This window comes from Pundamilia nyererei, unplaced genomic scaffold, assembly GCF_000239375.1.
Source record: "Pundamilia nyererei isolate P.nyererei 1_Seehausen unplaced genomic scaffold, PunNye1.0 scaffold00256, whole genome shotgun sequence".
Lineage (NCBI taxonomy): Eukaryota > Metazoa > Chordata > Actinopteri > Cichliformes > Cichlidae > Pundamilia > Pundamilia nyererei.
Genome location: NW_005187657.1, coordinates 125,789 through 149,155, shown reverse-complemented (window position 1 = coordinate 149,155; position 23,367 = coordinate 125,789). Strand labels below are relative to the sequence as shown.

At 42.6% G+C, this 23,367-nt stretch overlaps 1 protein-coding gene across 3 annotated transcripts in view; it reads right to left on the bottom strand.

Annotated features, from left to right (window-relative positions):
- Positions 1 to 23,367, bottom strand: part of piezo1 (piezo type mechanosensitive ion channel component 1 (Er blood group)) — an 80,554-nt gene that overhangs the window by 33,033 nt on the left and 24,154 nt on the right. For all 3 annotated transcript variants that reach the window (XM_005749839.1, XM_005749840.1, XM_005749841.1), the window contains exons 5-25: positions 21,832 to 22,078; positions 20,909 to 21,122; positions 18,044 to 18,215; positions 17,232 to 17,330; positions 16,154 to 16,220; positions 14,635 to 14,744; positions 14,479 to 14,558; positions 13,809 to 13,989; positions 11,902 to 12,007; positions 11,133 to 11,314; positions 10,829 to 10,977; positions 9,618 to 9,776; positions 9,159 to 9,262; positions 8,594 to 8,760; positions 7,053 to 7,229; positions 6,572 to 6,697; positions 5,495 to 5,695; positions 5,081 to 5,285; positions 2,999 to 3,103; positions 1,703 to 1,859; positions 276 to 519 (exon numbers count right to left, since the gene is read on the bottom strand). In XM_005749839.1, the coding sequence (XP_005749896.1) occupies positions 276 to 519; positions 1,703 to 1,859; positions 2,999 to 3,103; positions 5,081 to 5,285; positions 5,495 to 5,695; positions 6,572 to 6,697; positions 7,053 to 7,229; positions 8,594 to 8,760; positions 9,159 to 9,262; positions 9,618 to 9,776; positions 10,829 to 10,977; positions 11,133 to 11,314; positions 11,902 to 12,007; positions 13,809 to 13,989; positions 14,479 to 14,558; positions 14,635 to 14,744; positions 16,154 to 16,220; positions 17,232 to 17,330; positions 18,044 to 18,215; positions 20,909 to 21,122; positions 21,832 to 22,078 (3,252 nt within the window). The remainder of the gene's footprint in view (positions 1 to 275; positions 520 to 1,702; positions 1,860 to 2,998; positions 3,104 to 5,080; positions 5,286 to 5,494; positions 5,696 to 6,571; positions 6,698 to 7,052; positions 7,230 to 8,593; positions 8,761 to 9,158; positions 9,263 to 9,617; positions 9,777 to 10,828; positions 10,978 to 11,132; positions 11,315 to 11,901; positions 12,008 to 13,808; positions 13,990 to 14,478; positions 14,559 to 14,634; positions 14,745 to 16,153; positions 16,221 to 17,231; positions 17,331 to 18,043; positions 18,216 to 20,908; positions 21,123 to 21,831; positions 22,079 to 23,367) is intronic.

Genomic DNA, 23,367 nt, shown 5'->3' with positions numbered 1-23,367 from the left:
GATTGCCCACCCCTGCTTTAGCAGCTGACTTTTACAGCAAACCACTGCCATGTGGTGGGGGAGGAGCCAGGCGGTCCCTGGACATCACATCGACAGTTTGCTTATTTTTTTTAATGTTGTTTTTTGGTAAGAGTAAATTATTTTTCAAACAAGGCCAAACAAGGTTAGCCTTGTGATATCATCAACATACGTGAGGCAGGACAACACATTGTTGCTTAGCTGTGGATGTAAACATAAAATATATTTCATCATCAAACTATAGATGTTATACTCACAGACAAGAGATTTTTAGATATGATGACTGCCACATTATAGATGATGAGACAGTCCCACAGGTTGAGGCGAGTTCTGGATGGTTTGCCCAATAGCTGCGTTCCAAACAACAGAAAAAAGAAGCAAGCAAGCAGGTAGCCCAGTCCAAACACAGATATGCGAGTCGACCCTGTGATAAAGACCACCGACAACACAAACCAGAAGAAGTGGCGAAACACCAAAACCTTCGCCATGTCCAGGTAACTCCTACAAGAGGAAAAGGAGAAAACAAATCATAAAATACATATTTGAATGACAGAGCTGCTCCTGTAGTGAGATGGAGAAGGAGAGCAAGACAAACTATGAGTAAAATCCATTTTTTCTTTAGATTTAGATCGAGAACAGGCAGGTCAGTCTTACAACCACTTCTTCCATGTGCTAGAAAATCATGAAGGTAATGTGTGAGGCCATCTGTCAGAGAGTTAAAGTAAGGATTAAGTGTCCTTTTACAACATCACATTAAAGCTTTCATCACAAAATGTCAAAAGCAAAGTTATTCATACTGTTACATACGTCAAGTCCACAATTTCCACTCTCACCATACGATGGCTGGGATAGGCTAGCTGCCCCCCCAATAAGCATACGCGAAAGAGAACGGGTGGATGAACGGATAATAATAATAGTATTTTGCAAATATGGGGAAATGTGGAAGGAAATAAATAAAAACTTTACCTTTTCGTTTTCCAAGATTATCCCCTTTTTTTCTAATTTGCTCCTAACTAACAAAACTGTGGCTGCTCTGTCACACAGTTTGCTGTGGTACTGGGCTGACCCTCTACACAATTTCTGTTCTAAGGGTGAATGGACTGCTTCTCATCTTGTAACTTTCTACTAACTAACTAACTTAAAGGGCTTCATGCATCATGCCTCATTCACACACATTCATACTGTGATGGATGCATCGAAGAGCAGCCTGCGGTTTGCATCTTGCTGAAGGATATCTGGCATGCAGACAGGCGCAGCCAGGGATTGAACCACCAACCTTCCAGTTAGTGGATGATCTGCTCTACCACCTGAGCCCACAAGGGGGCTCCATTTTCTCCAATACTATCTCAATATTGATCATTGATCTCATTGGCTTTAAATTGCACAAATAAGTGATTTCACTGGGATTTCTGTTGTTTCTATACAGTATCTACAATATGAACTCAGCTCCATGTGGTTATTTTCCTTCCCTGAAACAGTGTTTGCATAAATGAAGCTTAGAGTTCAATAAGCACGCTCTATGGCCTCACATCTGTCCACTGCTGGGAGCTGACAGCTAAATCTAAGCTTTATCACTCCCACTTTCCCACGCTGTCAAGCTGTTTGTGTCATCACTCCAATCACCCAAAGCAGGTTAAATTTGAAATGACTGAAAATATAGACGTATAGACTTTATGATATTTACCTGCAATTCATGAAATTAGGTGCAGGGTTGAACAATCGACCTTCCATTGGTTCTGGTTCATCTGTGTTCTCTCCTGCGAGAACCATCCACTCCTCCACGTGCTCACACTCAAACACCTTCCACTGCTGAGATGCACACATCAGCAGCACAAAGTCCGCTGTGGGCGCACACAACATAACGCAATGATTTTCACCTGCAGCACTGAATTCTTAGTAACTGGAATACACACAAAACTATACATGACAACGTCTGTGAAGTCCAAGGAGCTTGCAAAGAAAAGCGTCTGGACTTCTTTAAGTTGCTTGAAGACGTTTCACCTTCATCCGAGAAGCTTCTTCAGTTCTAAGGTCAGATGGTGGAGAGTCCCAGATATAAACCTAGTGGGAGTTTCCCCCCACAGAGGGACAAAAGGACCCCTGATGATCCTCTAATCGCCTGAGCCAAGGTGGGAAACTGGGTGTGGGTCCCAATCAGCCAGAGTTTCGGGTGTGTTCATTGTGAAACCTGGCCCCACCTTATCATGCGAATTCCTGAGGTCAGCTGGCCCAGGATGTGAGTGGGCGTTAAGGCGTCTGGGAAGGATCTCAAAACTGGATTATAGATGGCAGAGAGTTGGTGTCGTAAGCCCCGCCTCTGTTCAAAGATGGTCGCTCACAGTGGACATAGATGCTTCTTTCACTCCTCTTTCAAACCATCTGTCCTCTCTGTCCAAAATGTGAACATTGGCATCCTCGAAAGAGTGTCCTTTATCCTTTCGTCCCTCTGTGGGGGGAAACTCCCACTGGGTTTAAATCTGGGACTCTCCACCATTTGACCTTAGAACTGAAGAAGCTTCTCTGATGAGAGGTGAAACGTCTTCAAGTAACTTAAAGAAGTCCAGACGCTTTTCTTTGCAAGCTCCTTGGACTATATATGACAATATGTTAACTGTGAACTCTGACTACACATTACAGTCAAATGTACTTGTTCTACGGAGCGCTCTGGATTTTATACTATAAAGAGCAGAATTTGTCTACATATATTATTATATTAACACACAATTGTGTAAATAGAGTCATAAACATTAACAATATGCAGAAGTTATTGGAACAACTGTGAGACGACAAACATAACCAGCACAAATATGCCTTTTAGTGTAATAAAAACTGCTCTTTTGTGACAATTTCCAATAATAATCCATACAAACTCTGAAGTGTACTCCATTAGAATATGCACACTCCACACTGTGGGAGTGGCAGTGACACAAAGGTTTGCTTTGTTCACTCATGGATGGAGTGACCAAGCACACAGACTAACCTATGAGATTTCTGGAGTTTGGAACAGTATAAAAATCAGGCAGATAGATCCATTTAATGAGAGCTGAGTTCATCAACACTGGACTCTTCCATCTCCATGGGTAGTCTACAACAAGCACACACAAAAGCAGAGACATACAGTAGTATTTATAGAAACATGTGTAAACATCCTCTCTGAAAAGTGCCCGACTGGCACATAAGACCGACCTTTTGTAATCGGCCATAATTTAAATAAAACAAGTGAAATGGAGACAGTCTGCACACGCCTGCATTTCTCAGACATTCCACACATCTATAAAACTACTAGCTGAAATACGAGCGGCCTCAGCTAATTCAGACAAACAGCACATCCATCCACTACTGTTCATCCGGGCTGTACAGCAGAAAAGCCCAGACCGCCCCTCATCAGCGGGAACACCAATGTGCTCTCAGGTCAGCCAGGCGACATAATCTCTCCAGTGTGTCCTGGGTTTTTGTTTGGGGGGGGTTTGCTCCTGGTAGGACATTCCTGGAAAACTACATCCAGGAGGCTCCCAGAAACCATCCCAATCAGATGAAGGAACCACCACAACCTTTCCATGTGGAGGAGTAGTGACTCTACTTTAAGTACCCTCCCGAATGATTCACCCTACCTCTAAGACTGAGCCCATCCACCCTTGAGAGAGATATAATTTCCAAAGCCTGTATACACAGTCTCATTAATGTAGTCATTACCCAGAGCTCATGACCATAGGTGAGTGTAGGGACAGAGATCAGCCTGGTTTTATGCTCAGCTCTGTTTGGACTGGACTGCTACAGTGTCTGCATCATGGATGATGCACCTCCCAGTCTGAGGACCATGGTCCTAAGGCAGGGGTGGGCAATCTCAGGCCTCGAGCTAAAACTTTTCACTTGCTATTCTAATGAAGGGCACAGATGGTAAACTACAGAGAAATGCTGCAGGTTTTAGATCTCACCCTGGGTCAACACACCTGAATCACATGATTAGTTCGTTACCAGGCCTCTGGAGAACTTCAGGACATGTTGAGGAGCTAATTTAGCCATTTAAATCAGCTGTGTTGGTTCAAGGACACATCTAAAACCTGCAGGGACACCGGCCCTCGTGGACTGAGATTGCCCACCCCTGTCCTAAGACTGCTAATTCTCCTTCCCACCAAGTCAGACTCTGCTGCAAACAATTCCAGTGCAAACTGGGAGCCCCCACCTGAGGAAGCGCACAGAACCAGCAATATCTGCAACCAGCAGGGCTGCATCTAAAGGGGGACATGGGGTGTATGAGACCCAATTTATTTTAAGGCTGAAGTAGATAATAATAAAACTGAAATATTTCAAAATAAAAGCTTTTTTGCAGCGTAATAAAACTGTACATGGGCCAGTAAAGCTCTTTTCTGTTAGGCTTTTAGGTTGGAGGCTGAACTGTTATTAACATTCATTATTAACATATACAATTACATTTTTTTATATAGTGCCAAATCAACGTACTTCAAGATGCTTATCATCATGCAGTCTTGTTTTCAAGAACAGCACAGTGCTTCCTAAATAATTACCGTTATAAATGTAAAGATACGGCACTGCATCCATTGATATAAACCACAAAGTCGTTATCCAGGGATACGAGCTAATGGGAAGTGAATAGAGCACACAGTGCTTGGTTTTGTAGAAGACATGGACGTATTGTTGGATTTGTTCACTGGGTGAATCTGCAATCCTGAGAGAACGATCGGAGAAAGATTGAGCATCTCCAAAGACATCTATTAAACGCTGCTGGTTCAGGGTGGATTGCTTCTTGGCATGTGTGGGCTCTCTTTCAGACATGTGAGAAGTAGTCACACATGTGGAGACTGTTAGGTCTACAACTCCTGATTCCATCGTCTCAAAATAAGTTGGATGATTTGATATGGGCAAAGATGCAACAAAAAGATGCAACGTGAGCATCTTCATCCACAGATTTATCATAATAAAACATACATATTGTATTACTAATATTTATCTAGTGTGGAAATATGCAAGAATATACTTTATTCATGTATTACACATTTCTGACATCTAATTTATTTTAAAATCGAAGGCTTTTAAAACTCACCTATGCAGAGAGCTGGCGGTATGCCCACACACAGCAGATACTGGTAGATCATGATGATGGACAGGAAGAGACAGTATTTTGGCCAGATCCTTGCAATAGCTGCCCGCCTCCGCCTCACTAAGATTGCTACTAACCAACAGCCGTGGATTATCACTAAAAAATTCATCCTCTGTCCAATCACATTCACAGTCATCAGGAAGCAAATCTTTAAAAAAGAGCAGATATTTAAAAATTAAGGCTAAAAACGACACTGATGCGCTGGAACGCTATATTTAACTTATCTTCTTTAGAATAAAATAAAACAAATATTACAGTATACAATAGAAAGGATTCCCTGCAAAATGCACAGCTGTCACTGATATACTCTGATCCAAAGCCCACATTTGTGCAGTAAGAGATTCTTTTCTTAACTACCTCTAATCCAAATTTGTAGAAAGTGTAGTTAAGCAGATACTTGAAGCAGGATATGAGGCCCTGGTCTGAAGTGTCTCTTGTGGCGCCAGGAAAGAGCGCCGGGATGACGGGCGGGGAACGCTGGAGTTGTCGGTAATGGTGAGCCTGGTGTCGATACACTGTTGCCTCAAAAACCAACAACATCAGCACAATTAAATGGTTCTGCAAAAAAGCATTAGGAAACAATCAGATTAGGCTTTCACCAAAATTTCATAACAGTTGGGTGCAAACCACGTACACTGTAAGATGCACAGAGTAAAACAGAACATCTAATTGTACATGTGTACGTGTGTCTGCAATTCCTTTTGATTAAACAGCCACCTGCATGCAATCTGCTACAATGCATTCATGCCACCGCTGACTGTAATAAACCTCAAATGTGATATGTAAAGCTTTAAGCTCGGGTGGACTCGCCTGCACGCAGAGGTGCAACTCTCAGGCACAAACTGGTAAAAAACGAATTATGAAGATTCTACCGACAGCAATTCAAATGTGTGGCTCAAACATGAGGGCGCTAACAAAATCTATCAAAGGGGAAATGCAAATGTTTCTCTCTGAAGAAGCACACATATGTTTATATTAAATACAAGGTTGAAGTCTTTTGTTAGAAATTGCCAGGAACTCTGAGGACTTGAGGACTAGGACGCAGGTGCAGCGAAGGATTTATCCACAGAGAAGTGGGTGACTCCTCCTTTAAAGCCTGAGTGTATGAGCAACAGCTGACATGTACCATGTGCAGAGAAACACAAAGCATTACTCATCTTAGATTCTGAGCTACCTGTGTTAATGAAGTAAGTGATAGAAGTGCACAGAAGCTGTGCACCGGGCTGCTGACACCCTGCAGGTACAATGACCACGATCCTGCTGGACAGTACAAGTTCAACAAAGAGAAACAAAGGCCTCACTCTGAGAGTGCGACGCGGGTCACACTGCTGTCTAACACATCACAGAGCCAAGTGGCTTTGACTTAAATGCCATTATTAGTGTTTATACTACACCTTTAATTCATCTGCATTATTTGAAGTGAAATGAATATACCTTGCTGTATCCGAGTGCTGTAGCATCTTTCCTAATGCCAAACCATTTGGCGGGATCCACTGGTTCCTTATACAAGGAAGAGTTTTTCATTTCCTCTGGTAACAGGTTGGTTTCATTTGCAAGAGGCTGTAGAAGAAAAGATGGATCACAAACACTTTCTCACTCCAGTGCTGATAATGATTATTCTACAAGAGCAGTCAAACAACAAGAAGTTCTCTAATATTATTAGTAATAAAATTATTATTCTGATCTCACCGGATTTATAAAACACTACTGAGATGTTCACAGTTGGGAACATAACCAGACTTTCAGCTCATTTTCAGCCCAGTCTGTGACCCCGGCCACTTTCTTTTTGGTTTCTTGAACTGACTGCATAAACACAGGCTCAGCACAAACGCATGCTCGTCTCAGGTATTAACCAAACCATGCAGCGGCTTCTCTCCTACTGGCTTTGCACGCCTGCAGTAAAGCAGAGTCTTACCATGGTACAGTTACGGGAGTAGTCGTCAGGGTCAACAACACTGAGCTGGTACAACATCTTGCACACAATGATGACGCACACCCAAACTGTGGACAGGCAGGACGCCATGGATCTGAAACGGTCATAAGGCATCGCCAGAGACCAGAGGACAACCAGGACCAGATTCATCACGGATGGCTACAGACAGAGAGAGACAGCACTTTAACAGGTATGCGTTCCCCTAATCGGGACAGTTTCTTAACATTTGTTGTCGTTGTCTTTCTCACCGTCATCATCACCAACGTCATATAACGAGCTGACTTCCCTATGCAGTGTTAAGCATTTAGAAGCTCCTGCTGTCACTTTGATCTTCCTGACAGATAAACTTTATCTGTTATTAAAAATGTGAGATTCACCTGCAAATATGCTTCTCTAAAGATCAGCTGCATTACTGAGTGTAGGTGTGCTGTGCGTGCATGTGGGAACGCATGTACAGACCGTGTAGCAAACATTTTGTCGTTTCGGTTACATGAACCACTAACAACAAGGTCACATGTGTGTAGCAGCTGGATGTGTGTTTTTTGGGAGCTTATGGAAAATTTGGGTTTGTGTTCAGAAGTTTAGCCGAGTCTTAGCCCAGATAAACGTCTGACACGCGTGACATCTCAGTACAGGTCTGAACTGTGAACTCGAGCATAAATGGTCCTCTTAGATTTGAGACCAGCGCGAGGGTTTTGTATGAAATGCTGAATGACGCCTTTTGAAGCCAAGTAATGTCTCCTTGTTGGTGAGTTCACTGCTAACTTTTACAGGCCGCTGTGGCTCTACATTCAGGATATGGGACAGTGACAGCTAATATCTAATCTCAGAGAAACAGAACTGACTCTGACAGTCAGTGTGGCCTCAGATCAAAACATCATCACTGCCGTTAATCGAATAAATCGAGGAGATCATAAATGCTATAGATCAGAAACAGTATGCAGCCGGATTATTCCTCGATAACTAGAAGGCATTTGATGCAATCAATCACGACATGTTATTAATAAACTGGAGCAGTATGGGATCAGGGGCCGAGTGAAAAAGGATTTACTGACAGGAAACAGTTTGTGCAGCTGGGTGAATATTCCTCATCATGCTTGGATAATGCATGTGGGAATTCAAACATCCCTGTATCCGTCCAACACTACGAGGTGTTTGCCTCTCTGAGTGGACTGAAGAACCGGAGCAACGTCCCAGCATGAACCAGTTGTACAGAGAGGAGGGAGGGCTGGACCGGGTGGATCGCCCACTACAGGGATGTGTGTATAAGAGTGTGTGCGGCTGCACAAGCATGCTTATGTATGTCTCAGTATATTTGTAATGATGATAGGCCATAAACAGGAAGAAGAGCAGGGGCGGGATTAAATAAGCTCATCCTGCTGCTTTTTAAACATGCAGGTGATTTATAATTATTACTGTTTTGTTTTCCTTTGTTTGTTTGTCTCTTTTTTCTGTGTTGTTGTTGTAACATGTTCAAAATAAAGATACAACACAATAACTTGATGCGTCAGTCGTTGCCGTACCTCTTCGAGGGCGACCCATACAGCGAAGAAGGCCACCATCTTGAGGATGTGACGCTCCAGAAGCCTCCAGAGAAACTCTTGAATTGTGGTGAGAATGTCAGAGAATCTTCTGGAAAGATCCAGTAACCTGTCCATCACCAGACCCCATTTACTAGGCATCAGCTCCACTAATGAAGAAATCAGACAAACATCTGTGAGTCTGACTGGGATGACTTCTTAAATTAAAAGGTATATTTCCAGTGCATCCAGTCTGCCTGCTCAGTCCTCTGATTTAATGGGAATGTTTAGGATTTGATTCTCTTGGACAGGCACACAGTGTAATCTCAAACCTCAGGACCGCTGCGAGTAAGAGAGAGGAGCTAATGACGAGAAGCTCTGGAACATCAACACCAGTAAGACAGAATGAATGGGACCAGTGACCCATTCAAGGACAAACAGCTTAATAAACCCGATGATCAATTAGCAGTCGGTTGCTGTCTCTTCAGATGTAACAGCCTCATAGTTCTATATGATATTAGAAAGCAACTTTTACATAATTATAAGAAACCTGAAGGTTTTGTTTTACCTTCATCTTCAGAGTCATCATCAGTGTTTGCAACAAGGTCCTCGTCATGGTTCGTTTGCACATCAGCAGAGCCAGTCTGGTCTGCCCTGCCGCTGCGCTTTTTTCTGAGAAGATTAGACCAAAGCACAAACATCACCTTTCTTTCTAACGCAACACAGGTGGTGGTGGGTGTCACTCCATGTAAAAACCAAGCGTGACCAACAACTGAATGAGAAACTTATTTCAGGGACAACGAAGCTGTTTGTGGGTCCTCTGATCATTTCTACATTTTCTAAATATTTAAAACCAGGTTCAAATGTTTAACCGTTCCAGCCCAGCAACTCCACACAGGACGTAAAAACGAACTTGGGTAGCTTCTTAAGACGTGACAGCGTCCGACAACAGTATGAACACTGTACTATGAAGAAAAGCAAAGACATTCTGCTGTTACATGTCATGAGCAGCAGCAGGAGGTGTTACCTGTGTATGGGCGTGATCTGCTCCAGGTCAGTGATTCTCATGAACGGCTTGTGAAAGTAGTGCAGCTGTAGGATACAGGCCAGCAGGAAGAAGCCGGGGATCAGAATGCTAGTGAAGAGTTCAGACAGAGCAAAGGTCTCCAGGCCGATCGCTGCCAGCCTGAGGATGACAGAGCAACACCGTGGGCATTTCAGATTTCGGCACAGGTTGTGGTTGATTGCTACACTCTGGAAGTGGAATGAGGGTGCGTGTTAGAGGGTTTGCTGAATACTATCGTCACGTTTCGGGGAAAAAGTGTTTTCTAAGTACAGTGCAAAAAAAAGAAGAAAAGAAATGCCAGCCCTTTCCTATTGGTGGAAAAATGTAGCATATCGACCAATAAGAAATCATGAGCTGTGCTTGCTTAGGAAGAGGGTAAAGTTTTGGGAGTGACAGAGAGAGCGACGTGGACAGAAAGTTTTGTTTCTTCTGTTTTGTGTCAAAAATGGCCCAACACGCCCCAGAGATCATGAAACATTTTTACCAATAATGTTTCATGATCTCTGACATTTTGTGTAAATTTAAGCACGTATCAATTACAACTTTGACTTAGATCGTGCTCGTAAACAAACCACCTCATGTTGTTTAGCTTTCTGGATTTCATGCTTATTTATTATATACAGTACATAAGATCAAAATTCACACGTTTTATTTAACTGAAAGGCTCAATTATCTCAGCTAAAGAAAATAAAAAGTTATCAAATATATTTATATGAAACACATGCATGTATAATGTTTTATATACTATAAGCACCTTTAGGCGACTGCTGTAGTGATTTGGTGCTGTATAAACAAAAACTGAGTTACACTGAATAAAAATATAATCTTTTGTTTTTGCTCCCGTTTTTCATGAGCTGAACTCAAAGCTCTGAAACATTTTCTACTACACTAAAGATCCATCACTTCCATATGTTGTCCACAAATCTGTCTAAATCTGTGTTAGTGAGAACGTCTCCTTCGCTGAGCTAATCCATCCCAGCTCACAGGTGTGGCATGTCAATGTGCTGATTGAACAGCATGAATACTGACATGCCACACCTCTAATATACATATATATGTATATAATACAATAATAATAATAAATGTTCTTATTGCTCTTATTGCTGTAAATCTGTACACAGGCAGGTAAACGGTGCAGACAGGATTAAAAAAGCTTTAGTTAAAGCACGTACTGTACTTCTGTGAAACCAGTCAAGTTCCTCCAGTATCCAGGGAAGTCTTCAAACTGGTAAGTGTAGATGGAAATCAGCACAAGCATGGTGTAGGCCACAACGAGCCACCAGAAGAGCTTCAGCAGGCGCCTCCACAGAGAATAGTAAACCTGAAAAATAGGAACAAGTTACGAGTTAAAAGAGATTTTTAAAATTACTTATTATGACATACGAAACATTCGAGGAGGCGTTTTAACACAGTTTAACACAAAAGGGCCAGAAGCCATTTATTTGGCATGATGATGTCTACGACATGTGTGCATACCTGATAAAGGCACATGCAGAGCAGGAACAGCAGCATGTAGATGATCTTGTATGCAACAAGTTTTCCAGCAAAGGACACCATGATGAACATCCCTCCACAGACATAGATCCAGTATTTGGCATAGCAGCTCATCACCATGCCTCCCAGAACCTTCAGCACAGATTCATTACCAGCCTCCTCGTCTAATAAGGACGAGACGTTGGGAAGAAACCGAGGTTAGGTGTACAGCACAGTAACGATGGAGAGCCACGCTGCTGCCACACGGGCTGAACGGGACCTGTCAGAGGAGACGGCTGCAGAGCTGCGGCTACATGAAAAGCTAAGAGAGATACTGCAGTATTCTGCTTGATGGAAATGCATAACCTCCCACACACAGTGCTGGAAAATGAACATTCTGAATGGTCGAGACCTCACTCAGACTGCCAGAGGAACTGGAGTGTTTGTGATGTCGGGGTGTGTCCGTTACTTTTAGTGGTAATCCATCGTTGATTATCAGGATCCAGTTTGAATCAATGTTTTGTTTTTAACTTTTTTATGACGTTTGTTCTGTCACATTGTACGATTCTACCTATTTGAGCTATTTGTTGTATTTTTGATGTGTTTCACTTAATAATTAAGGACTGCAATAAAGGAATTTCCCAACTCTGGGATAAACACAGTACACCTTATTTTACCAGAATTTTTAACATCTAATCACTGATATGAAAACAAACCTAAATCATTTCATTTATTCAGCAGGTCAGTGTGAAGTTGTGTGTGTGATTCTGACCTCCTGTAGTGACTTCCTGTAGTGGTGTGGCTATTTTCCTTTTCCTGCTGAAGTTTTCCTTCACTGACTGACGTACTAACAGCCAAAAGGTTAAGGTAAATAAAAGCTGGAGAGACAGAGGGAAAGAAGACGAACATGAAGACCACAAGTTCAGTTTTAAGACACGCAGAATACACAAAAGTACAAACGCAACCAACTTTGCAAATTCATGCAAAACATCATTGTTGAGCATCCAGCAAATCAACAATAAAACCAAATACACACGAGACAAAGTTACTGTGCAGTAACTACACACAACGTAACCAAACAGACAAAAATGAGCCAAGCTGCACAACAACAACGGGATGATCCGTGTTACTTTGCCCAATGCTGGGCACTGAAAGGAAAACAATGTTGAGACTCCAAAGTGCTGTTTGCTACCAGCCTCACTCATGCACGGACACACACATTCATACATCACTGTAGTCTATACCCTAAGTATTTTCTGTCACACTCTGATCAATGAAGGGGTTCAGTATTTTGCCCAAGGAGGGGCTGAATGTGCTCAACACAACGTCCAGTCACCAAACCAGGTTAGTCATGAAACGTCAGCTCTGTGGTGAGAAAGCAGCCAAAGCTACTGGCTGACACGTCTGCGGACTGTTTGGCGATTCCCTCGAGCGCCTTCAGATTCGATTAGAAATATTATCCAACTCAAAGCTAAATGTCATATTTCAGCTTATTTACCAACAGCTGGCTCTTGGCTAAGCAGCAGTACGTCTGTCTGTGTTACTGTGTTGTGTTCCCTCCAACACTGATGTTTTTGTTCATGTTTGCAGTGTTTCTGTGCATCACTGTGCTCAAAGGTTTCTGTGGTAGAATAAACAGACACAAGCGGAGCTGCAGCGTCCAAGCTGTTAATGTTACACGTGTTGCATTTGCAGCACACTTGCTGTCAAAGTGATGAAGCTGTTTTCATCCTTCATCTGTTGTTAGTCGTGTCTTTATTCTGTTTCACTGTGTGGACTTTTATAATTACTAGATCAAGTCAGGTTAAGAATTAGCGGTGAAGGCCCTCGTGCTGTGGTTTAAAGGAACACGAGATGCAGTACTTGCACATTCAGCCTCTGACCAACAACAGTGAGTATCTGATGTAGAAATGATCTGAGAAACCAGCTCTGCTATTGTTGTTGTTGTTCGAGAGCACATGGTGAGAACTGGACAGTTTAACCTTCTAGGAGCTGTACAGACCAATAAGTAAAGCCAAACACATATTTATGGGTAAACATCCTGCTGAATGTTACAATCCGTCACAATTTCATAACTTCGTTATCATGTCGTTATCAGGGAGAGCCTTCAGTTTTCAGGCCCCTCTTCTGTGGAACCAGCTTCCAGTTTGGATTCAGGAGACAGACACTATCTCTACTTTCAAGATTAGGCTTCAAACTTTCCTTTTTGCTAAAGCATATAGTTAGGGCTGGACCAGGTGACCCTGAATCCTCCCTTAGTTATGCTGCAATAGACATAGGCTGCCGGGGGATTCCCATGATGCATTGAGTTTTTCCTTTCCAGTCACCTTTCTCACTCACTATATGTTAACAGACCTCTCTGCATTGACTCATATCTGTTATTAACCTCTGTCTCTCTTCCACAGCATGTCTTTTATCCTGTCTTCCTTCTCTCACCCCAACCGGTCGCAGCAGATGGCCGCCCCTCCCTGAGCCTGGTTCTGCCGGAGGTTTCTTCCTGTTAAAAGGGAGTTTTTCCTTCCCACTGTTGCCAAAGTGCTTGCTCATAGGGGGTCATATGATTGTTGGGCTTTTCTCTGTATCTATGAAGTGCCTTGAGGCGACTTATGTTGTGATTTGGCGCTATATAAATAAAATTGAATTGAATTGAATTGAATGTCACATATGCTCTCTTCTTACCATAGCTCCCAGTCTGAGGCAGGGGTACTGGGTTCTATTCAGTCCTAGCTGTCCGAGGCTCATGGTTCCCACTGTGGTGGGCAGCTCAGGTTGAAGCTCCATGGCCCAGACGTACTGCAGACAGCACAGAGCCAAGCCGTAGAGCAGGATGAATGGCGAGCACAATGTGGCTGCATGTCGCCTGAAAACACAGACCCCGCCCCCAACTCAATCAGACTATTAAAATACTGGGAAACAAGTTTAAATGCACAACAGTTAAAAAACACTGCAATTAATAATTATTGTTGTGTGATGTATTTTTTCCCTACAATATCTGTAATCTTCTCAATGATCAGTTATTATTAGCAAAATCCACAATCAATGATTTTTTTAATATATCAGAGAGGAGCTGCTGAGGCACTCTGTTTGGGATCAATTTATATAAAAATGCATTCTTGGAAGCAACCAGACCTGATTAAGACCGATCCAAGTCTTCATCAGGGTCTGACAGATGCACCGTCAGGATTAAGTAAGTATTGAGTTCTTTAACCTCTAGAGGGTGTTACAGTTACAGGTGTTACATTTACAAATATTTAAGAAGTATCAATGAACATGTTTACACACAATAACCAGGCAGCAGACGCTTGACTTGTTCTGTCACAGATGTGTAACAAACGTGTGGTAACAGTACCTCGCACGCAGGATCCAAATGAGACACGCCCACAGCAGCAGCACAAAGGTTAACCAGCTGTGGTATGTGATGCTCCAAACCTGGACACAAAGTGACTGTGTGTGAAAGTCTGTGACGCTGCTGCTGAAACGAGTCTGAACAGAACTTCATGGTTACCATCATTGCTATGAGAGCACAGACGTAACTCTGCTGCATGACCACTCTTCCCAGCAGGAAGAATGGGCTTTCACCCCGTTTCCCACTGCAGGCCACATTCGCCTCTGCACCTAAAGAAAAGAATCATATTCCTGTTCACAATGTTGCGTTAGACCTCCAACAACCATTTGTTGAGGTAAAACGAGAAACTACAATATTACAGCTCTAGAGGCAGCTGTGGCTCAGGAGGTGGACAGGAGGAGGACGTGGAGGAGGTGGACAGGTTGTCTACCAATTAGAAGTTCAGAGACTTAATCCCCAGCTCCTAAAATCTGGGTGTCACTGAAACCTGAGTTCGCCAGTGCATCAGTGTGAGGCCTGCGACAGCCTCGACCGGTGGAGGTGCTAACCACGATGGTGGTGGAGCTCACAGTGATCCACCGGGAGCAGGCAGCAGCCACTCAAAAACACCTGGAGAGAAACAGGCTGTAATCCTGGTAAAGGATCGCCTGAAAGCACCAGGGTCCCTGCGAGAGCCCAAGCAGCCAGCAGGGAAGAGGCAGCCAGTCCCATTTCCCAGTAGGTCCCGGTGGCTACGGATGCTGTATCCCGTTCACCGGGAGCCGCACAAGTGCCAGGGCAGGAAAGTTAGAAATGTGGGTAACCGGGGCACTTTCGTCTGGACTGCCGGATGATGGATGCGGGGCAGGTAATATGGTGCTTATACCATGCCCCTGAACCGCTCAGGCACTGCTCTTTTTTCTATGACATTGGATTAAACCAAGGGCAAGTAGCAGAAGCTCGATGGCTCCCCTGCCTAAGTTGGGGGACGTGGGTATGTGGCGGGATGTGGTCTGAGGATCAGCTGCAGGGGAGGGGTGGGTTCAGGGGGCAGTGCCAGTGGAGGCTGGTCAGCACACCTTTGACAGTAATTGTGTGGTTTTGCCTCCTGTTTCAGTGGACACGTAGAGGTGAAGCCGTGCTGAAAAGTCAGACACTGTTTGGCTGCACGGACCAGCGCACTCGTGTGAGCATGTTGTAAATGTAAACCTGCCATGATGGCAGCTTTCTGGCTGAGTCTGGGGTCCTTCGTGTTAGACTGAGTTATGCTAGAGCTGCAGGAAGCAAGTATCTCAGTCACAGGACTTATGGTCATTTATGTATGGCTGAGGTCATAAGGGGGTGATATTCACTGGCACCAAACCTGAGACCCCTGATCCCAGATAACTGTTGGGTGTACTTATAAGTGACATGTTTTTCATCCATTAAAACTCGTTTCTTGGTTTGAGTATACTCTATGTGTACGTCCTCAAAGACCATTAAATGTTGTTTTTCAATTAAGCTGAAAAAGTCAGTGATGTCCACAGAATATCGTTCACTTTTGTGCGCTACATCATAAATGATTCACTTCAGGCTGTCAGATCGATGTCCTCCAGTCAGGCCTATAACGGCTGTCCACTGTTTGATTCTTTTCTGACACACTTTCATACTGGGTGACTTATACTGGTGAGTCATTTCTGTGAAAAATAGCAGCTGGTACCGAGATAGGGCTGACTGTCTTCGGTCACAGTCCCTCCGCTTTCTGTTGGTACAGACAAGAGTACGACCTGAAACACAGAACACACACACACACACACACACACACACACACACACACACACACACACACACACACACACACACAGATGTTTATTTGTACTTATGTGGAGGGTATATGACAGTTTTAAATATTAAATAGTTCCAGCCCTATCTGGATGTCAGCACAAAGAGCAGCACGGTCGATACTGGTATGAGTAAGAAGAAACACCCAGTGCATCATGGGAAGCCCCCAGTAGCCTTAACATATTGCAGTGTAACTAAGGGAGGATTCAGGGTCACCTGATCCAGCCTCAGCTATATGCTTTAGCAAAAAGGAAAGTTTGATCCTAGGAACCACAAGTAAGTTAGCAGTGCTTGATCAGGGAGATAGGCTACTGCAGCATTTTGGATCAACTGAAGGCTTTTAGGACATCCTGATAATAATGAATTACAATAGTCCAGTCTAACGGTAATAAATGCATGAACTGGGGTTTTAAGCATCACTCTGAGATAAGGTATTTCTAATTTTAGAGATGTTGTACAAAAATCGAAGAAACTAGTCCCAGATTTAACAAGGACATGTCCTGGTCAGAAATGACTCCACAGTGTTAGCGGAGGCCAAAGTAATGGCATCCAGGGTAACAATCTGGTTAGACACTGTATTTCTACGAATTTTTGGAGCCAAGTACAAGAACCTCAGTTTGTCATCTGCACAGAAGTAAAAATGTATGCTATACCTACTAATGATACTGCCTAGGAGAAGCATGCATAATGTAAACTGAACTGGTCCCAGCACTGAACCCTGTGGAACTCCATTACAATATATTTTACACCTTACCACATAAAGCACCCTGAGGCGACTGCTGTTGTCATTTTGGGTCTATACAACTGAAACTGCATTGGATATATAGTGAAGATAGACAAGCATTTCTTTAGTACGATATAAAAACACAGAAGAGAAGAAGAATCTCTATTTAAATATCAGCCGTAGGCAATAAATCCAAATAGAGCCTTTTGTACAGCCAATAGAAATGATCTACCTGTGTGTCGTCTTCATAGTCGTCTTTTTGTTCATTCCAAGGCTGTAATTCCACCAGCTCTTCTTTCCTCTCGCGTCTTTTCTCCTGTTGCTGCTTTTCCTGCAGAAAAAGAAGAAGCCCTCAGAAGATTTCAGAAGATACAGTTTTTCAAAAGTCACGTGGCAGCTACAAAAGTGCATCAGCTGCAGAGTCTGTGGCATGTTAAACCCACCTGGGCCTCTTTGCTCTCCTACGTCTCCCTAACGTAAAAAATCTTTTCAATAAAAGAGTTATTTTTATTATGTTTGTTTTTATATTTTGAATATCAATATGTTTGGGTTTTTGTATAAACACTGTTTCAGTGTGTGAGATTTGATACGATAACAAAGCTTTCCATTATGTTTAAATACTTTATCAAAGAAAAGCCAGTGGGGGCACATTCAGTACTAAGAGAATATAAAGATACAGTGGGGCAAAAAAGTATTTAGTCAGCCACCGATTGTGCAAGTTCCCCCACCTAAAATGATGACAGAGGTCAGTAATTTGCACCAGAGGTACACTTCAACTGTGAGAGACAGAATGTGAAGAAAAAATCCATGAATCCACATGGTAGGATTTGTAAAGAATTTATTCGTAAATCAGGGTGGAAAATAAGTATTTGGTCACCTCAAACAAGGAAAATCTCTGGCTCTCACAGTTGAAGTGTACCTCTGGTGCAAATTACTGACCTCTGTCATCATTTTAAGTGGGGGAACTTGCACAATCGGTGGCTGACTAAATACTTTTTTGCCCCACTGTATGTTATAATATAAAAAGAGTGAGTGAGGAGATACCGCGTTAGAGCCTCCGTGACGTCCTGTTCTGAGAACAGTCACTATGGTAGTATAGAGCAAAAAGAGGATTCCTGGGTTGACATAAACTGGCCAGTCATGACTGCTGTTCAGATTGAGGTCATAGGGCAGGGTGCAGTTTCCTGGTATGATGATGTCCTTCAGACCAAAGAGTCTAGGCAGAAAAAAAGAGAAAGAAATCGAGGAATAGACCTGTGTTAATTGATTTACTAATACCGTTGTGACCAAGTGTCAGGATCTAGAACATTATGATCAGGTGTGATCAGTGAAAATCCGGCACCATAGACATAGCAAAGCAAAGATGTAGAGTCGTAGCCACAATGCTAAAGTACGATTAGCATCAGGCAATTCAGTAAAGTTTGCAAGGGAAGTATTTCAGATGTTCTTTTGTTTTAACTTTGATGATTACAGCTTACAGCTCACTAAAATCATGCACGCAGCTTCTCACAGGTGCTGGTTTAGCGTGAGCGGCCACCACGTACTACATGGTTAGAACACAGTGGCCGGAGTTCGAGTCCGACCCTTGACCTCTCCTCTTGACAACAACAATAGATTCCCTGCAGGGTTCTCGGTGGGTTTTCTTGACTGTCGTCTCAGGAGTCTCGCTTCCAGTCAACTTTCCATTGATATGCTTTGTTCCAGCAATGTGCGTCTGTGGCTCGGCGAGTCATCATCTCAACAATCCAATGAGCAGTCTTTCCTATGATTGTGTTTGTGTGCACTGAACAAGCACAAACTCAAAATGTGTACTGAACAATGAATAACCTTTTTGAATTGAATGACAAAAGAAGAAAGCTTTTTCAAATCTTTGGTGGGATACACTAGTACACGTTTTTGGGGGGTTGTTTGTTTGTTTGGGGGTTTTAAGTTGGAAACGTGTCTTTCATCACTAATGAAAATAAGTACAAGTACGTTGGGTCACAGATTTGCATGACCTGTGTTACATGCAGTAAACAAATTGAAGGAACAGAATCGTATTATTTCTGTCACCATCCACGTTACAGACACACTTCAGTCATATGCAACAGCTGTGTATGGAAGCCCGTTTCCGCCACTAAAAAAAAAGGATCCAGAACTCAAAATTCCGACATATTAACTCAAAGTAACTCGAAATTTGACATGATTTCCTCGTTACCCAGAAGCTGAAGCGTCAGCTACAAATGCTACAGCTAAGCTAAGTATTACATCCAGTCGCACAGATTGCTGAGTGTTTTCAGCCTGGCTTCACAAATGATGAAATCCCTGTTATTAGCTGAATCACATGGTGTTACTATCAGCAAACGCACTCGCCAAAGCGCCAATTTGTTGGGATCCGTTTTTGAGTGCGCGCTCCTCTGCACCATATGCTTCCGGGTAACAAGAAAGCGACCTCATTCACACATATTTTTGATTGGCAGAGCTAACTCGACATTTTGAGAAAAGTAAGTCTAAATTTCAAGAAAATAACTCAAAATTTCGAGTTATGCATACTAGCTGTTTTGTTTTTATTTAGTGGCGGAAACGGGCTTCCATAGCTGTGCCTTCATCACAATTCTAATCATTTTTTTTATCACAGCTCAGAGTTGAACTCATCTTTATGTTGATGATACCAAACATGTTCCAACGTGATCAAACAAAGTGTGAAGCTTAGGATCAGCTGACACCTGGGACATGGCACAGTAATATCAAAAAGGCTAAGAGTTCTTTTAAAGTACTAATAATAATAATCACACATCTACATTATCTACATTCAACATTTGACTATTTTCCCGTCAGCTTCACTAAAGAGACAGACTCAGTTTTATGACAGTGGAGTATGTTTGCTGGGTAAACGTCGACTAGGCTGACTGATGAACAGCTGGCTAAGTGATACCGATACAGAAACCTGCCAAGAGGGCCGTGACGTCATGAGGAAGAAACTGAGAAGAAGAGAGACCGTAAATCCCAGTGGAGGCTCATTCCACTCATGCCTCTCATGCCAGCACAGTCACACTGCGTTCATTTCGTTTCTCGTCAGTAAACTTGAATAGTTGACCCGAAAGAGAAATTTCATAGCCACAGATATATGTACTGATACAATTAAGGAGGGTTTACAGGCATGAAGGCACAGCAAATGACATTTTTGTTGTTGTAGGCTGAATTATATGTGTTTAAATACTGGCCTCTCACAGTCACTTCACCACAAAGATGGGGTCTTTATTACTCAAATGTTAAAACCAACGGCAAAACGTTGTCTTGTTCCTCTGTAAATCTGTAAATCGTGAGCCAAGTGTGGCCTTTCAGCTCTAATTTAAGGGATTTAACCCAAATTCTGGATTATCTGTTGAGGAATTAAAGCTGCTTTAAACAGAGGCTCAAAAATATCAGAGGCTCAAAAATAACTGGACAAAAGGCCGACAGGGAATTTCTTTTTAAATGTGAGGCTCAAAGTGATTCGACCGCACCGGAGAGAGACCAGCGTTGAGCTGAAACCCAAATAAACTGTTAAACAACGAATTCAAATATTTTTATTTGTTTAGATTAGAAAGTCTGCACTTCAGTTATATCTCGACAGTAAAATCCACTCTTACAAATCTGTTTGTGCAATAAATTATTGACCCAACTGTATCAAGACGTATACACGGTCTTTAATAATCAGGCCAAAAACTGGCACTGCCAGGGGTTTCGTCATGTCAACTGGAGTTTCTTTTCCCCCAGGTTACATGTCCTGCAACACTGATGAAATAGCACTTTTGCCTGCGGTCATGTGGCATCTATTTCTGTTGAAATCTGCTGAATAACCATGCACGGTATGAAATGATGCAACCTAAGGGTCGCTGTCCCCTGCAATTCTGCATATGCATATAATCTGTTATTATGAAGACTTACCTGGCCCACAGGCTTTGTGGGGGGAACAGGGCCTGGGCCAGCAGACTCTGGTATAAATACAGACACACCATATGGCCAGCAGTGAAGAAGCCCACCATCACACACAGCGCATTGAAACCCAGGTGGCTGATGGGAAGATGACATGCCCACCAAGTGCAAATACCAATGAAAAGCAGGAAGTAAATGGCTGAGAAGGCAGATGGCAGTGTGATCCCTATAAAGAAAAGGTCAGAGGTTTATATGCAGTGCACACAAAGGTCCAGAAAATGAAGTACAAACAAAGTGGGCCTGATAAAAGTTTTATGCTCCTTTGTGTCTTAAAGGAAAAACACAATATTTCTTAAAGAGCAACTTTTACGCAAATCCAGATGAATCTTTGTCATGAGTCAGATGGTGATTTGGTCATTTATGATGGAGATTTTCACCGTTTGACTATGTTGATGAACGAGAATTTCATGAGATGACGTGGATTTCCTTTAGAATTTAGATTTTTTTACGTTACAATGAAGCAAAACCAACTTGCAGCTTTTGTCTGGGCAAACAAACAAAATGTCGTCATGTAAAAGACATCAGTCGTATTTCGGCGGCGTTTTTGCTTTCAGTTCTTTCTTGAGCATTTCGACATTTATTCTTATTTTCCCTGTTTTTCCAAATCTCCTGTCAATCTTTTTTCTTGCTATTTGAGACAGGCAAAAAGATAATAATACTTGCGGCAGTAAGTATTACTGCCGCAAGTATTATTCTGGTACCTGCACCTATGGTATCAATTTGAAATCTACGTCCCTTCATTCTCGAGTTATCGTGTCCACAAACTTGGGTGTCCGCGTAGCCCGCTCGCACAGCAGGGTGACGACAACACCCCATCGGCCTTTTACAGATGAGGGGGTAATAAAAAGTAACAAAAAACAACACTAAGATCTCACCAGCAAGACCCAGCAGGCTAATCGCCAAGATCCTCCCCAGGTCCCGCAGAACTTTCTGGGCTGTAGCCTTCAACTGCTCAGCCAACTGCTTGGCTCTGGTTACTGTGGAAACCTCATCAGCATCACCAGCTAATGACCTCTCTTCTTCATCTTCCTCTCCTGTTGCCTCTTCTTCATTATCATCATCACAGTCACTGTTATCATCATCCCCAACGTCTTCTGTGTCGTCTGTTGAATTATGTTCTAGCTACGATGTGTAGGAATGAAAAGAAAGACATGCTTTGTAAATTACATCACCCAGAGGATTCCTTCGGTTACAGGAGTAGTGCTGGAGCTAATATCCTACACTTTATTTCTGCGGACACATTCTCAGCTCACTGTGTGATTATCTACTGATGTAAAAATCTGATGAAATAAATGTAGAAATCTGAATATACAGTACTGTGCAAAAAGTCTTGAGCCAATCCTTATTTCATGATGTTTTGTAATGCTTTCTGGGTGCATTTCAGAGGTTTTCTTTAGACATCGGCTGCTTACAAAAGAACGCATCTTTCATATCTTGACCTGGTGCGTTGTAACAATATGTGGCAAGTGGACAAACATAAGGCAAAAGTAAAGGTGTGAGGCCTAAAAAATAAAAACTGCAGTAGATGAACAGTATCGGAAACTCGTGTACTGTTCACTGAAGTCTCAGAGAAATGGTCTGGGTAAAAAGGAAGGAATTCTTAACCTCTTAAATGTGGACATCACATTTCATGGTTGTTAGACCACAATAGAAAATGTTACACATATAGGTGTGAATATGTTCCCATGTTTTGAAGTAGCAGCTTTGGACCGAAAGTTTTCATGTTTTATGCGACGTTCAGAAATCTTTTACTTTTTTTTACTTTGTTACGTCTTCCTGCAACTGTTAGCAGCACCTCAAATGAGCTATATTGCTCAAAGGGGCACAACTGTTGTTTCTCTTTTTGTTTTTGTACTCAGGAAAAATGCTGCTGTGTTCAGACAACAAATAAAGAGTTTTGCACAACATCACCAGAAACGACATCAGGTAAAAAGATGATTCTTTGTTTTTTCATTCATCGGGTCCGAATCAGCCCAAATCGCAAAGAGAAATTAAAAATGCATGGCGTGAAAGAGTTCGGGTCTCAGGAGTTTAAGGAAGGAAACGAAAACAATAGGCAGAGTTACGCCAAATCACAGAAGAACCAGGTGAAAATCAGTGGCAACAAGTCTGATGGATTGATGAATACACATTTAAAAAGTTTGGTTCAAATTGTTATGGTTGGTCAGGAGAGATCCAACAGTGAGTCTACAGCCATCTGTAAAACATGGTGGAGGCGCCGTCATGGTACCATCATATTTTGATCCAACCTGCAATGCCATGTGGAAAGCATCTGACATGATGCTGTCATGTCAGCTTATTTTTCAACATGACATTGGTCCCAAACACAGCATTCCTGAAAAAACACACTCAGGTATGGACTGTCCTCCCAGAGCTCCCTTATTCACATTCAGAAGCAGGTGATTTCTCCC